Raw genomic sequence first — 15112 nt, forward strand, 5'->3', positions numbered from 1 at the left:
ACGGCACACATGTAGCACATATTCTCACACTAAGGAGCACACATGTATGCACATATACACAATAAAATAAGTTTTATGAAAGAGAAGATGTAGAGGACGAGGAGTCCTCAACCAGCTCAGATCTCCATCAATGGATAAATGGATAACGAGATGTGGTATATACACACACAACGGAATTTTACTCTGTTACAAACATGATGAAAGTGTAAAACTTTCAGGGAAAAGGATGGATCTAGATATTATTATATGGTCCTGGTTAGTTTTTTTGTTGTTGTTGTTTGCTCTTTCCTTGTGGTTTTGGTTTGGTTTTTAGTTTTTGTGTTTTGTTTTGTTTTTTTTTTTTTGGGGGGGGTGGTTTGGTTTGGTTTTTGCCAACTTGACATCTGGGAAGAGAGAACCACAATTGAGACAATGCCGATGTTTTCTCATTTCACCTTCAAGTTCGTCTCGGGAGCATTATCTTGATTAGTAGCTGGCGTTGGAGGGCCCGGCTCACTGTGGGCAAGTGGGCTTGAGTTGTATTAAAAAGCAAACGAGCCATGGGAGCAAGCCAATGTGTCAGTTCCTGCCTCCAGGTTCCTGCCCTGACTTCCTTCTGTGATACATTGTAGCCTGAGAGCTGTAGGAGCCTGCAGATCCTTTGTGGGATGCTGTAGTTACTTTTTGTTTGTTTTCTAGAATGCTTCCATTAATCCTTTTGCAGCGGCTGAGTTATACTCAACCTGCTACTGCAACCGGTTTCTCAGTCAGGGAGACCACGAAGCTCTAAGACAACAGTTACCACATATCATCTGGGTATGACTCTAAGCGCCACATTCACATAACATGGGACTTTCATAAAGATAATTAGCAAGCTAACAGTAAAACACTATGACATTTAAAACATGACAGTCACAAAGTCTATAAATAAATAGTATTTAGTTATATCTACTGGCTTGAAAAGTTCATCTTTCATAGGTAATTACCAGGGTTTCTTGGCAGCCTATAGATGCCGGACTACAAAACCAAAATCAGATAATTCATCATAGATCCCTCCAAATTTAACAACAACAAAACCTATGGGGAAATCGGAAATTATTTCCACTGAGTAAAATTTAAACATTATTTTTACCTTAAGGCACAGCATAGTCTGCCCCCTGAGGTCCCACACACAATCTTAATTTTTTTTTCTTACCTCTGAACTTCTTTGGTGGGTTGGTAAGGTCCCCCGCCTCTGGGTGCACCACACAACGGTCATCCACCAACCTGGGGGGAAAGAATGTTTATACTATTAACATCATCACACTCATAAACCACACACCGCACAAGGACATCGGATAAATATTTACAGCTTGAATACTCAGAAACTTCTTGAGAGTCCAAGATTCATAAAAAGATTAGGTTCTGGGAAGAATAGGAAGCATTAAGTGGTAGGAAGCTCGTTTGGTTGGCCATGACCTTGACAATCACCAAGCGCAGCTGAGCTATCTGAAACCCTGTTGAAGGAGATGCCCTGACCTCTGGGATGTTGTGGGAATAAGTGCTGACCAAATGGCAAGTTGTAGATGCATATTTAAAACAACATACATAGGATCAACCCAGCCAATAAGACTCCAAATATGAAGGTGGAGGCGGGGCGGGGGGGTCGGAGACTCACAAGGCCCCACTGTTAACTGAAGAGCATTTAGCAGGTGAAATGACGTCATTTTTCTTCAGAGGTACAGCCCCAGCATGTTGCCCATGCTGAAATAGATGGCCCTACACTCTTGCACAAGTAGTGGGCAACCCTAATTGACTCAGTGGGTAAGGGGAGGACAAGGAGGAGGAATGGCATTGGGTAGAAGAAACAGAGACAGAATGGGGGGACGGGAGGCTAAGGCTTGATACAATGTAAACACTTTGCATTCATATATAAAATCACCAAAGAACAAATAATTTAAAACAACCGTACATATACACATACATGTGCATATGTACATATGAAAACATAGAGGCTGGAGAGATACTACTCTTGTAGAAGACCGGGGTTTGATTACCAACACCCACATTGGTAGCTCACAACCATTTGTGCATCCAGCTCTGGTTATGGGGCCCTCTTCCTGCATCCTCCGGCTCCTGCATACACATGCTACACATACACTCTGCATACACACATATGCATAAAATGGACAATGTTTAATAGAACATAGCAAAATATTAACAGTGGTCAGGGGCCTGGTATAGTGGTGCATGAACTTGAGAGGCAGAGGCAGGTTGATCTCTGAGTTTGAGAACAGCCTAGTCTACTTGGAGAGTTCCAGGACAGCCAGGGCTGCGTAGGCATTTTTTAAAGATTTTTGTCTCCCAAGAAGGAGGAGGAAGAGGAAGGGGAGGAGAGAAAGAAAGAAAGAAAGAAAAGAAAGAAAGAAAGAAAGAAAGAAAGAAAGAAAGAAAGAAAGAAAGAAAGACAGACCCAGCTTTTACAATTTTCTCACTTCTGTTGTTAGGTGTTGATAGGTTATTTCTCCACTGGTGAAATGAGCCATTTCAAGCCAAATTAGATTATATTAAAGGCAGGTTTATTGGGAAGCTGCTTTTGGGTGGGTAAGTTCACTGACCCCAAGAAAGGAGACCTGGGAACTTGGCACGGGGTGTGGGGAGAGCACAAGAGAAGAAGAAAAGGGAAGAGAAGAGAAGAGAAGAGAAGAGAAGAGAAGAGAAGAGAAGAGAAGAGAAGAGAAGAGAAGAGAAGAGAAGAGACGAGACCAAAATGTCTGGATTATAAAGCGAAGAGCCTCTGGGGGAAAGGGCAGCCCAGCCCCTGAGCTGGAAAGTTCAAGGTTTGGGGCAAGGTATGTCAGATAGGGACTGAAGGATGCTGGGAGACCAGGTCTGCTTTGATATGTAAAATATGCACCTCGGTCCCTTGTCCTAGGGTCTGAAACCAAATGCTCCAGCCTTTTGTTGATTATAAATGAATAAGGGACACAATAATCTTCAAGACAGCCCAGCCAGCCACAGGAGAGGTCTGATGAGACTCAAGTTTGACCTCTCAGGGGCAGAGCAATGGGCCTGACTGCCAAGGCTGCCCCAGTGCTGTGAGGATGTGTGAGCTATAAGAACATACAGTAATCCTTTCAGAGGGAGGTGTCCAGGTAACATCTGTCCTCTTCATCCTTTTCCAATATGGTATTAACTAGAATCTTCTAAATGTGTCAATTCCATTCACTTTGGATAAAAACCCAACCAATATGAAATGTTGGTTCCTGGTTTATTTAGTTACTAAAGGGATCATTTGTTTGTTTGTTCATTGGTTTTTTTGAGACAGAGTTTCTATGTGTGGCCCTGGCTGCCCTGGAACTTGCTCTGTAGACCAGTCTGGCCTTAAACCCCGAGATCCACCTGCTTCTGTCTCCCAAGTGCTGGGATTAAACCGTGCACCACACTGCACAGTTAAGGATCCACTTCAGATTGTTTTTTTCCTATGAGAACAGATTTCCATGAGGGAGGAGTGGTCAAGCAGTATCACGTACATGTAGAGATGTAACCCTGTAATGTTGATTATATACGCATGTGTGTGCATGGTATTCATGCTAGTTACTAAGCATGGTTGACACAAGCTTCCGGGCATGCAGAAATGGCTTTTACAGGTCTTCAGATGGTGTTTTCTTAGAAACAGGAAGTTGAATTGTATCCAGAGAGCAAAGCCTAATGTCACCACCCCCAGTCCAACTTGAGTTCCTGACACCGAGCTGGAAAGCAGCCCTGAGTGTATCACAATGTCAGACTAGGACAAAACGCTGTGGAAGAGAGGCCAGATCTTCTAAGGAACCACGACATAGTAAGAACTCAAAACAGAATGATTACAAAAAAAACAAACAAACAAGAAAACAAACAAAAAAACCTCAGTCCTATCTAGGGTACATAAAAATTACAGAAGTGACACTTGGCCTATCTCTGTGAATCCCAATCTGAGCTCCGCCCTCTAGTCTCATCGCTGAACAGTCTTAGAGAAAGGGGAAGGGAGACAATTTTTTTTTTTTCGGAGCTGGGGACCGAACCCAGGGCCTTGCACTTACCTAGGCAAGCGTTCTACCACTGAGCTAAATCCCCAACCCCTGGAAGGGAGACAATTAATCAGATCATAGCAAGCTTCTGCAAGCACAGTCTAGTCTTCTCTACCCAGAGCCTAGAGAAAGCCAGAATTACCTAAGGAGCTGCCTGCTCCTTAAACAACGTCTGTGGAAACTAATAATTTCACCCTAAAGACTTAAAGAAATAGAAAGGAAGGAGGGTGGAAGGAAGCACAAGTATCAGTCTACATGTTATGAGACATGTTATAGGACATTTAAAGCCCCTTATACTAAAAACCCAATAAGCTAGGGCTGGAAAGATGGCTCCATGATTAATAGCACTGGCTCTTAACAGAGGACTAGGGTTTGACTCCTAGCACCCACCTGACAGCTCACAACCATCTGAAACTCCCATTCCAAGGGATCCAACACCCTCTTTTGGCCTCCAGGCACATAAATATATGGCACCCAGACATATATGCACACAAGTGCTCATACACATAAATAACTAAATAAAATTGTTTTAAAAATTAAAGTTGAGCATGTCTGTGCCCTGCTGTCCACACATCTATTCCCAAGTGTGCATTCACCCTAGCAAGGTGAGGAATAGACAGGACTGTGGATTGAATGTAATAAGGTAGATGGAGAAGGAACTAGAGAAAGTGAGCTGGAGAGAGGAAGGCAGGAAAGGAGAGCAGTGGGGGAGAGAATGACGAACCATGGAGATGCCTCGGATCTGATACTTTGTATCCTAGTCAGGGTTACTCTTGCTGTGATGAAACACTGTAACCAAAAGCAACTTGGGGAGCAAAGGATTTATTCCGCTTACACTTCCACATCTGGGTCCACCACTGAAGGAAGTCAGGACTGGAAATCAAAGAGGGCGGAAACCTAGAGGCCAACGCTGATGCAGAGGCCATGAATGGGTGCTGCTGCCTCTACCTTGCTCAGCCTGTTTTCCAACAGAACCCAGGACCACCAGCCCAGGGATAGAACCACCCACCATGGACTGGGCCCTTCTACATCACTCACCAAATAACAAAATGCCCTACAGGCTTGTCTACAGCCCGATCTTATGGAGGCATTTTCTCATTGGAGGCTACCTCCTTTCCAATGACACTAGTTTGTGTCATTGGTGACATAAAGCTAGCCAGCACATATGGTAACCTGAAAACTTAACTTAAAAGAAATATGTGGGTGCTGGAAACCTCACTGCTGTCAGACTAAGCATGCAATACTATGTAGGCATTTTATTAAGCAAGTGAACACCAATTCATATATATGTAACATAAATTTGAATCACTTAGCTTATAAAACATAGCAATTTATGAGTCTTCATAAGTATATAAAGTGTATCAGCTTATAAAATATTTTCCTTTGGAACAAACTGAAAAACTCAATACAGCAGACTACATGGTTTGCATGTCCTGACTCCATTGCTTTAGTGTCAATTTCCCCATGTTTAAGGTTTTTCTGTTTTGTTTTGTTTTCCTGTCTTTAATTCTCTTGGCTTCCATTGAACTTATGAACCTGACACCGCTGACACCCTGTTGTCCAGCTGCAGCAAACACTTCAAGCTGTTACTTTGTTGCACTGCTAGGGGCTTGCCTCCAGTCAACAGCGCCCTCAGGACTGGGAGTCGGAGGTTAGTAGATGATATTTCAGTGGATCATGAAGGCAAAGAAAACAAGATCCGGAAGATAAAATGGGGCTTAATGGTGCCACAGACAAGCATCACAGAAATAGAGGAAGAAACGAGGGGGTCAATGACACAGAAATTCACATGGCCTTCTCCGAGAAAACTGTATATTTGATATTACATTCTAGACAGAGATGACAAAAGCTCTCCAAAATCATCTAGCCAGCGACAGCACCAGGACAGAGCAGGGCAGCATGTTACATGCCCAGAAACTTTCCATCTTGTGAACTCCTCAGAGTAGTGTGGAGCACGACTAGGTCTGGAGCTAAGCACCCACCCTTCCCGCTTCCTCAACCATGCTGCCTTCTTCAAAGGAGCAAAGAACATGAGATGCAGCTATCACTTCCTGGCTGAGCAGACATAAAAGGGAGATATTCTTAGAGGAAATAGTTGGCAAAAGAAGTTCCCTAGCCAGAAAAGCCTCTGGCAGCTGCGCAGCCATTCCCACAGTCATTGCAGCCCAAGACGCTTTGTTTCCACACAGTTGGACAGGCTAGAAGGTGCCTCGTTAAAGCTAAGGCAGGTGACTCTGCTTCTGAGTCAACCCAAGCCTGGGTGCTTCTAAGAAAGGGATGTGCTGAGAAGCACACTTCCCATTCTGCAGACACGGGGCTTCCAGCATTTTCCAACAACTAAATGTAAACCGAAAAGGAAAAGCTGTCATTCCAAAGACACACCTCCAATCGACATGGCAGAAACCAGAAAACATTAAACCATTCCTAAAAACCAGGCTTGGTAGGTCGGACCTATAATCCCAGTGGGAGGTGAAGGCAGGAAGATCAGGAATCCAAGGATAACATAATAAGCCCCAAGCAATCTCAGCTTACATGCGTACATTAGACACTGTCTCCAAGACAAACAAACAAGAATCCCTAAAATTAAAAATTAGAAACTAAGCCACTTCTGTGCTAGCCCAGATTTATCTCAAGTGTTGCTTATGAGCCAAGCGCTGTCCCAGGTTCTGGGGCCACAGTTATGAGCAAAAGCATACCTTGAGGTAAGAGGTCTTGAATTTTTTGGTCTTGAGGTCTTTCAATTCTTAACACAAATTTAATCTTTTTGATCTCAGTCAAGAGCAAAGAGAGGCCTCCTCTATTCGACAGGCGAGGCACAGAAACACCTCACACTATGCTATGGAGCTGGCTGCTTTCCTTCAGTCTTCCTCTGAAAGTAAAACAGCTTGAAACAGGCTGCCTTAACCCTTTGTAAGAGGAAGAGGGTCTCAAATATAGTAAGGGGTACGGAGAAGATAAAGCAGAAACTCTCAAGAGCACACATGGGTTCGTGCGTGTGTGTGCGTGTGTGTGTGTGTGTGTGTGAGAGAGAGAGAGAGAGAGAGAGAGAGAGAGAGAGAGAGAGAGAGCGCAACAGACAATCTCTAGAAAGTGAAGGAATAGAAGAGCTACATATTATCTTCCTAAAAGAAGACCATGTGGTCCTAAGGGTCATTGCTGCCATCTATATATAGGTTTATGTATCTTTTCTCTTAATTTGATGTCTCCATACCCTACACAATATATATGAACATATGTATTTCTTAATTTTTATTTATGCAGGGAAGGGAGTTGAGCCAGGTCTTATGTAGATCAGGCTAGGTTGGCATTGAACTTCTGATCTTCCTGCCTCTGTCTCCCAAGGACTGAGATTGCAGGCACGCAGCCCTGCTCCACGTTACAATTTAATTCAACTAAAAAGCCACTGCCACAAGGAAACAGTTAACAACTCTGAGTGTCACAGGGCACACAGGACTTCATATCTGAGAAAGACAGCTTTAGGAAGACGAAGTGACCGGATATGCTGACATTCCTCTGGTCTGAACCACGGTGACGCTCTTGTCCCCATTTTTTACTCCTTCCTCCCAAGAGAGAAGCTGTCTCTGCTCCACACTTGTTCTTTTTGTCGGTAAAGTGCTTTTCTTCTATGCTGATACCAAGCAGATTCCTCTGGCTAAGAATGAAAAAGAGAAAACGCCACTTTCCCTTCCTTTCAAAACAGCCTTGAAGGAGACTTGGAAACCGCTGCTATAGAGCCTCAGGGCAGCATCTGAGGAACGCAGATCCCTGCCCCTTCCTGCTGTTCTTCCTGTTTCTAAGTTGCAAAAGGCAAATTCACTTTCGGCGCCAACTAATACTGCAACCGACCGACCGACCGCCTGAAACTGAAGATCCAGGAATCTAAGGTACATGTAACAATTTTCAGTCTTACCAGTTAATTCACAGATACATACGAGCACCAAGCCTTCACTCTTCTTTACAAGGAGTCTGAATTTGATTGGGGTTATTATGTCTTAGTCAGGGTTATTATTGTTGTGATGAAACACCATGACCAGAGCAACCTGGGGCGGGGGGAGGGGGTGGGCGGGAGTTGCCTACATTTTCGTATCACTGTTCATTACTGAAGGAAGTCAGGACAGGAACTCAAGCAGTGCAGGAGCCTGGAGGCAGGAGCTGATGCAGAGGCCATGGAGGGGTGCTGCTTACTGACTTGCTCCCCAGGACTTGCTCAGTCTGCGTTCTTTATAGAACTCAGAATGACCAGCTCAGGGGTGACCCCGCCCACGATGAGCTGGCTCCTCCCACATCAGTCACTAATTAATAAAATGCCCTACAGGATCTCCTACACCCCAAGCTCATCGAGGTTTACTCCGCCCAGGTGTCAAGTTGATACAAAACTAGCCAGGACAGTAGGATTTTCCTAATTCTCTCCAAGATAGCTAATCTTCTACCCTCTAGAGACACGAGCAGAAAAGCACATCCTGAAGACCATCTGTGCCCTATAACTAAGTCCTGTAATATATGTGTGTGTCATTTTATTATGTGTGTATCATTTTATTGGTATATGGCTTTTGGGGGTGGGGTGAGGGTTACACACATGTGTGTTTCACTCTGGCCTGCACCTACAAATGTGCAAGCCAATCAAATATCTTCCTCCAATGCCTCTCCAGTGTGTTTTTGAGACAAGGTCTCTCGTTGAACCTGAAGTTCATTGATTAGCATCGATGAGCTGGCCGTCAAGCACCAGGATCTTCCTGTCTCCATCGGACACACCCATTCAGACCAGTGCTGAACCTGCCCCATCCAGTGCTAACCCTGCCCGGTCTGACTTTCATGAGAGGCACTTTACCACAGAGCCACCTCCCCAACCCTCACACTTTCTGTGGATTTTTAAATTTTAATTTAAATATAATCACAGCCCTTTCTTTCCTTTCCTCCTCCCAGTCCCTCCCAAGTCCCTCCTTCCAACCCCTAGGACCCTCCCCCCACTCTCAAATCGATAGCCTCCTCTTCTCCAATTATGACTATTACCTATGTATGGATATGTATCTATACACAGATATATAAACAGAACCAGCTGATACTGATTTTTCTTGTATGGTTTCTGGGCTGACCTTTCTGCACTGGACCACTGACTACGGAGCTCAGTGCTAGGGAAAGGCTGACTCTCTGTCTCCTTAGTCACTGTCTGCCTACAGTTCCGTCTATTTTGAACTAGATTACACAGTATCCTTTTTAAGCTAATTTATTTGATCAATTGTTTTTAAGGCTCATTGGCCTTAGCACTGTGAAGATTTCCCACCAAAATTCTAGTCATAAAAGGGCCAGCCCTCTGCAGTCACCCCACCCTCAGAGCACTCATCGGGGACAATGTAGATTTCATAATACGGTCAACCTTTCTGCTGAACCAGTATAGACTCGCAGCCAGCCTCTTCCTCGTTTAAGTCGTTCTAGCTTTGAGCATTAAGTCCAAATTAAGTACAAATGTTAATGCCATCCATGATTATAAATTAGATGAGAAAACACACACAGTCGAAGACAGCCAGGTCTTTAACTGTGTGACTGTAACTTGCACACTGAAAGGCCACAACCGTGGAAGCTGATGTCATCTCCTGCAGGAGGTGCAGGGATTAGCAGGAAGAATAAGAAAGCTTCACTATGCCCCTGTCTGAGGAAGGTCTGTGAGAGGAGCATCACCCCAAAGCTCACTCCGGACTCAGAACACCAACAGAAGTCTTTGTTCATTATCAGTTTCTGTCCAGATCAGTCCGACGTAGCAGTCTCGAGAGAGCCTGTCTTCTCTCCTAATGTCTACCCTTCAGAGTAAGCTACTGACACAGTACAGTCTTGGTTTTCTGCTTTATTTCAAATATGAGCCAGTATTCCCAGCCACTCAGTCTTTTCTCTCTTTAAATTTTAATAGGTTTTTATGCAGATGCCTGTGTCTCTTTGTATATGTACCATGAGCCTGCGGCTCTGTGGAGACCAGAGAGAGCATCAGATCCTCTAGAACTGAAGCTAAAAGCAGTTGCGAGGTGCCTGACTTGAGTAGGAACCAAACCCAGGTCCTCTACAAGAGCAGCAAACACTCGTAAGGGCCCTGTAGGGCCATCCCTGCAGTCCTTAAGTCCTTGATTTGACGTTGTGTTTATTGATGCAGGAAAATATTTAGAAAGCAGAAATAATTGGCTATCTACAAATTAAAATTTTGCTTATTTTTATTTTAAGTGTATGAAGGCTTGCCTGCGCGCACACGCACGCACACACACACCCCACAGCATACATGTGTCAGGATGCCAGAGAAGGCATTGGATCCCTGGGACAGGAGTTGCAGGTGGTTACGAGCTGTCGTGTGGGTGCCTGGAACCCAGGTCCTCTGCAAGAGCAGCCTGAGCTCTTAGCCTCGACCTATCTCTTCAACCTCTGGCAACGACATTAAAGCGCTTGGTTTAGGTAACTATTCTCAAACTACGCTGCAGTCACGGCACCTGAGCATGTCTCCCTTATGTCCTCTTTGAAAGCAAGAAATAAAGAAAGGAAATGAAGTGCAGCCTCAAGCTTCGCTGATTGTTAAAAATAAAATAAAACAAATAAATACTAAACCAAAACAGAAACCAGCCCAGCTGTATCTTCAAAGTCCAGGAGTCAGGGAAGACCAAAAAGAAAAATCACACTGTGGCTACGTGTCTAAATCTAGATAGCCAGAAACCCAGAGAACGCAACCCTGAGTAAGGAGGCATGGAGCATTTCCTGTGGAAGCTTCCGGACACTGTCTCAAAGTTCCAAGACTAATTAAAAAAGAAGAGGTCATGAATTTGGGAGGGATAGGGGCAGAAATTATGTAAATATAGCACTTGTGTATGAAATTCTCAAAAAAAAAAACCCAGTGATAATTTAAATTTTTTAAAAAGTTCCAAGCCTGTTGGAGAAAACAAATGCTACTTAGCAAGCTCTCTGTCAGCACTTGGGCTTCTGCTGGGCGGCTAGCCCAGAACAACCCCACGGCCACACTCTTGGAATTTAGATTTTAGACAAGCAGGGAAGCGCTTTGGCTGGTGTATAAGAGGGAGGCTGGTTATACTTTGGATACTATGCTGAACTAAAGAGAGAAGAAAGACACAGGCAAGGTGGCCAGTCCCTACTTTATAGCACACACACACACACACAGAGGGAGGAGGTGGGGGGGTCGAGGTGGAGAGGGAGAAGGAGACGGAGGTGGAGAGAGAGAGCGGGACAGAAACAGAGACAGAGAGACAGAGAGAGAGAGACAGAGAGAATGTTTATTCAACAATGTGCACTTCTAGAAAAACTGTTTTACAAAGTCTTTCCATTTTAAAAGAGAGGTGACAACATTACTGACAACAAACCACTGGGCTCCCTCATCAGCTAAATCACTGAAAATCCTGTCTTCACCAGCTGAAGACGAAGCAGAGACCAGATCACTGAGACTTCCCACCCAGGTCTCAGACCACTCCCCCTCCCATCAGGACATGGCCTGGAAGCAGGCTTGGGGCAGAGACCTGGCACCCTGAAGGAGAACACTCAAAGAGCAGGGTAATTACATGCTGAGTTCCCTAAGGTCCTAGAATGCAGCTTTCTGAGGGCTGGGGGCTATCCCCCTGGCCACGATGTGTTGGATATTATCACTGCTTGCTTGTTCAGCACCCAAGTCTTTCCTTCCCACCAGGAACCCTGACTGAAGGAGGGAGACCGGCTCTCTTCCCACTCAGGGCGATGGCATCCCATCTGTAGCCCCAGCAGTTCTTCCCTCTGCCTCAGTGCCTGTCTAAGCTGCTGCAGTGGAGATCACATACTATTCCTAGGGCTTTGGGCACTCTTATCAGTTCTGGGAGGAAGAAGAGGAGGAAGAAGAATGCTACCAGCAGACCCTGGTACCTCAGACAGAGCACCTACCTAGTTTGAGACAACCCATGTGATACAGAACCAGGGGCTCAGAGAGAGTCTGGATGCGTGGACTCTCTGTTATTCTCATCACAAAATCCTTTAGGTTAGAGATTTGACTTGGATTTTCTCATTCCTGTGCCCCCCAAGCTGTATCTGACTAATAAAATTAGTGTCTTCAGATATTTTCCTACTCTGTCATGCCTAAGACTGTGGCAGGTTTCAAGCCCAAGTCTATCACCAGTCAATCACCTACTAATAGCCCCTCCCACTTCAGAGCTCCATTGATGTGAGCTAATAGAGCTACTCCAAGAGAACCTTTCAAACAAGTAGCCCAGGCTGGCCTCAAACTTCTGACATAGCCTGGGCTATTTGAGACCCAGTGAAAGCATGACCTTGAACTTCTGATCCTCCTGCCTGTCTGCTGAGTGGCACAGCAGACACATATATACAGGCCTTTGCACATGCTCAGCAAGTGCTCCACACAGACTAGCTACATTCCCGGCCCCTTAAAAGAATTTTCAATGATTTTTTTTTTTAACATTTCTTCCACACTGATTCCTGAAAAGAGAGAAATTATCTTTTGAGGCATTTCTAAAAGAAAGCTGAAGGTCAAATAATGCTTGCTGGTTGGGTAACTGCTGTTAAAGACAGGGCTAAGACCCACCCGATAGCCATCACAAATTCCTACAATTTTGTCTAAAATTCACTAGTGTCTCCAAGATGAGGATTATAATTTGATCAGTTACTAGCCAAAACCTGACACATTTTCCTAAACAAATACATTTGTTTGCAAACTGGCTAATTATCTTACATAAATGGTTTCTCTCATCCCTAACAATCACAGAAATTTGGCCAATCTTGATCAATCTGAAAGGTCAGAGACACTGGGACAGGGATGGGGTGGAGGGTGTGGGGGGAACATTGGAGAGGTCCGAATAATTTCATCCTAAAGGTTGCAAGCAAGTGCATTGTTTTGTTTTAGTAAATAAAACAAAACAGGGCCAGCCAGGTGGCTCAGTGAGTAAGGCACTTGTCGTGAAGGCCTGGTGGCCAGAGGTTGAGCCCAAATCCCACGAGAAAGTAGAAAGAGAAGAATTATTCCACAGGGTTGTTCCCTGACCTCTACACATGCTCTCTCTCTCTCTCTCTCTCTCTCTCTGTGTGTGTGTGTGTGTGTGTGTGTGTGTAAGAGAGAGAGAGAAAGAGAGAGAGAGAAAGTGAGAGAGAATAATTACAATTAAAAGGATAAAATGATAAACTTAAAATGTTTCCTTTTGTTACTACATCCTAGTAGGGGTAAATATTAGCAAGTAAAAGACATTGAAAAGACATTGAAGCTCTAGTCATAGGAAATACAGGGTGGAGATGTGAGCATGCGGTAATGGCGTTGCGGCGTGCACACGGCTAGCGAGGTTATTATTCATACACATGCATCCAGTGTTTGCACTACACCAGGGGACAACAGGCATCAAACCAGAACTGAAAGGTAAACACAAGCACTGGCAATTTAGAAATGTACACTAGCAGCACAAGGAAGAAAAAAAAGATCAAAACCAAACAAGTAACCGATAAGGCAGAGTGACTTTGAACAGCTTGCTAAGCAAACAGCAGCTCACAGCATGGCAGTAGGTCCAGCACCCCTGAAGGGTGAGCTCAGCTCCGCTGCTACAAAGGAATTCGTGATGCTTCCTTCAGGGTGATCTTACAAATACTAACAGATAGCTCACCCTTACGTCATACTCAGGCGCTTGGTGCTCTAGGCCTGATCCATACAACCTGTTTTATGTGTGTTGGTCACCACTGACTAGCCTCCCACTTTACAGTTAAGGAAATCTAGGTGTCAGGGTTAATAACTTCTGAGGATAGCACTGTGAAGACACAATTTGAAACCAGATTTGTCTAAGGCAAAAGTCACAACCATATGCTACAGCCCCTCGGGGCATTGATTCAATGTATCTCTTGGATGTGTTCTATCTGATGGGTGCTTCAATGTATCTCTTGGATGTGTTCTATCTGATGGGTGCTGTGCAGGCTTTGGCAACACAACCATGAACAAAGCACACTTAGCCTCTGCCCTTTTGTTTAAATCTAAAGGGAGAAATAAGGACAAGGCAGTACTCACAGATGCAGAAGCAAGCACTGAGAAGATGGTAAAGTGCTCTCCCGGCAAGCATGAAGACCTGAGTTTGGATTCCAGAAACACACACAAAAAGCCAGACAAAGCAGCAAGTACCTGAAACCCTAGGAATGGGGAGGTAGAGACAGGAGAATGCCTGGAATTCACTGGGCAGCTGGCCTAGCCAATCATGAAGCTTCAGACATAGGGAGAGACTCTATCTCAGAAAACTAAGCTGGAGAGCCACTGAGGAAACACACTTGACATCAACCTCTGGCCTTGACATAATCACACACCTCAAGCAACCTCATGCAGATACACAAGCACACACACACACACACACACATGTACACACACACACCATACACACACACACAAGAAAGAAAGTGTCAGAAAGAGAAAGATAAAGAAAGAAAGAAAGAAAGAAAGAAAGAAAGAAAGAAAGAAAGAAAGAAAGAAAGAAAGGAAGGAAGGAAGGAAGAAAGAGAGAGAGAGAGAGAGAGAGAGAGAGAGAGAGAGAATCAAAATTAAAGCCACAGCTGCTGTACACTTAGAGACTGCCTTGCAACTTTGTAGCTCATAAAGGGTCCTCACAGTCTGGAGGTGAGAAACAAATTACAGCTGGCATCTTCATAGGAAACAGATGACAGCAGGTAAGAAAGGAAACTGAGCAGACCGTGGGGAAATATCCTATGAGGCCCTGAATGTCTGTGCAGCTACAAAGCAAAGCTGGTGTTCTGCCGGAAGGCCACACACTAAAGCATGACACACGGTGAGCCCAGAGTCGAGCTGAGAACCGATGATATTTTATCTAGGTGTGAGCAAATAAACATTTAATTCAAATCTCTATGATTAATCTTCAGAGTCAGTGGTGGATGTCTCAATTCCTAAGTTTTTTGTACATCTAAAGTGAAACAAAGCAGTGACCCTTCTTTGCCTCTGTGGCAAGTGGCTTCTGTCCCCACTGCAGCTTCTGCCCTTTTAGATTCCCAGTTTTCTGTTCTGTTATCCCTGCCTTCTTCTCTGCCGCTAGACCAAAAACACAGCTCTTCTGGAACAAAACCTGGCCATTCTAAAGCAAACTGCT

General features: G+C 44.5%; 1 protein-coding gene across 1 annotated transcript in view; it reads right to left on the minus strand.

Annotated features, from left to right (window-relative positions):
* The window catches only part of Itpr2 (inositol 1,4,5-trisphosphate receptor type 2), a 387801-nt gene that overhangs the window by 357715 nt on the left and 14974 nt on the right, over positions 1–15112 (minus strand). The window contains exon 2 of the mRNA XM_032905407.1: positions 1175–1245. Coding sequence (XP_032761298.1) covers positions 1175–1245 — 71 coding nt within the window. The remainder of the gene's footprint in view (positions 1–1174; positions 1246–15112) is intronic.

This window comes from Rattus rattus, chromosome 6, assembly GCF_011064425.1.
Source record: "Rattus rattus isolate New Zealand chromosome 6, Rrattus_CSIRO_v1, whole genome shotgun sequence".
NCBI classification, from domain to species: domain Eukaryota; kingdom Metazoa; phylum Chordata; class Mammalia; order Rodentia; family Muridae; genus Rattus; species Rattus rattus.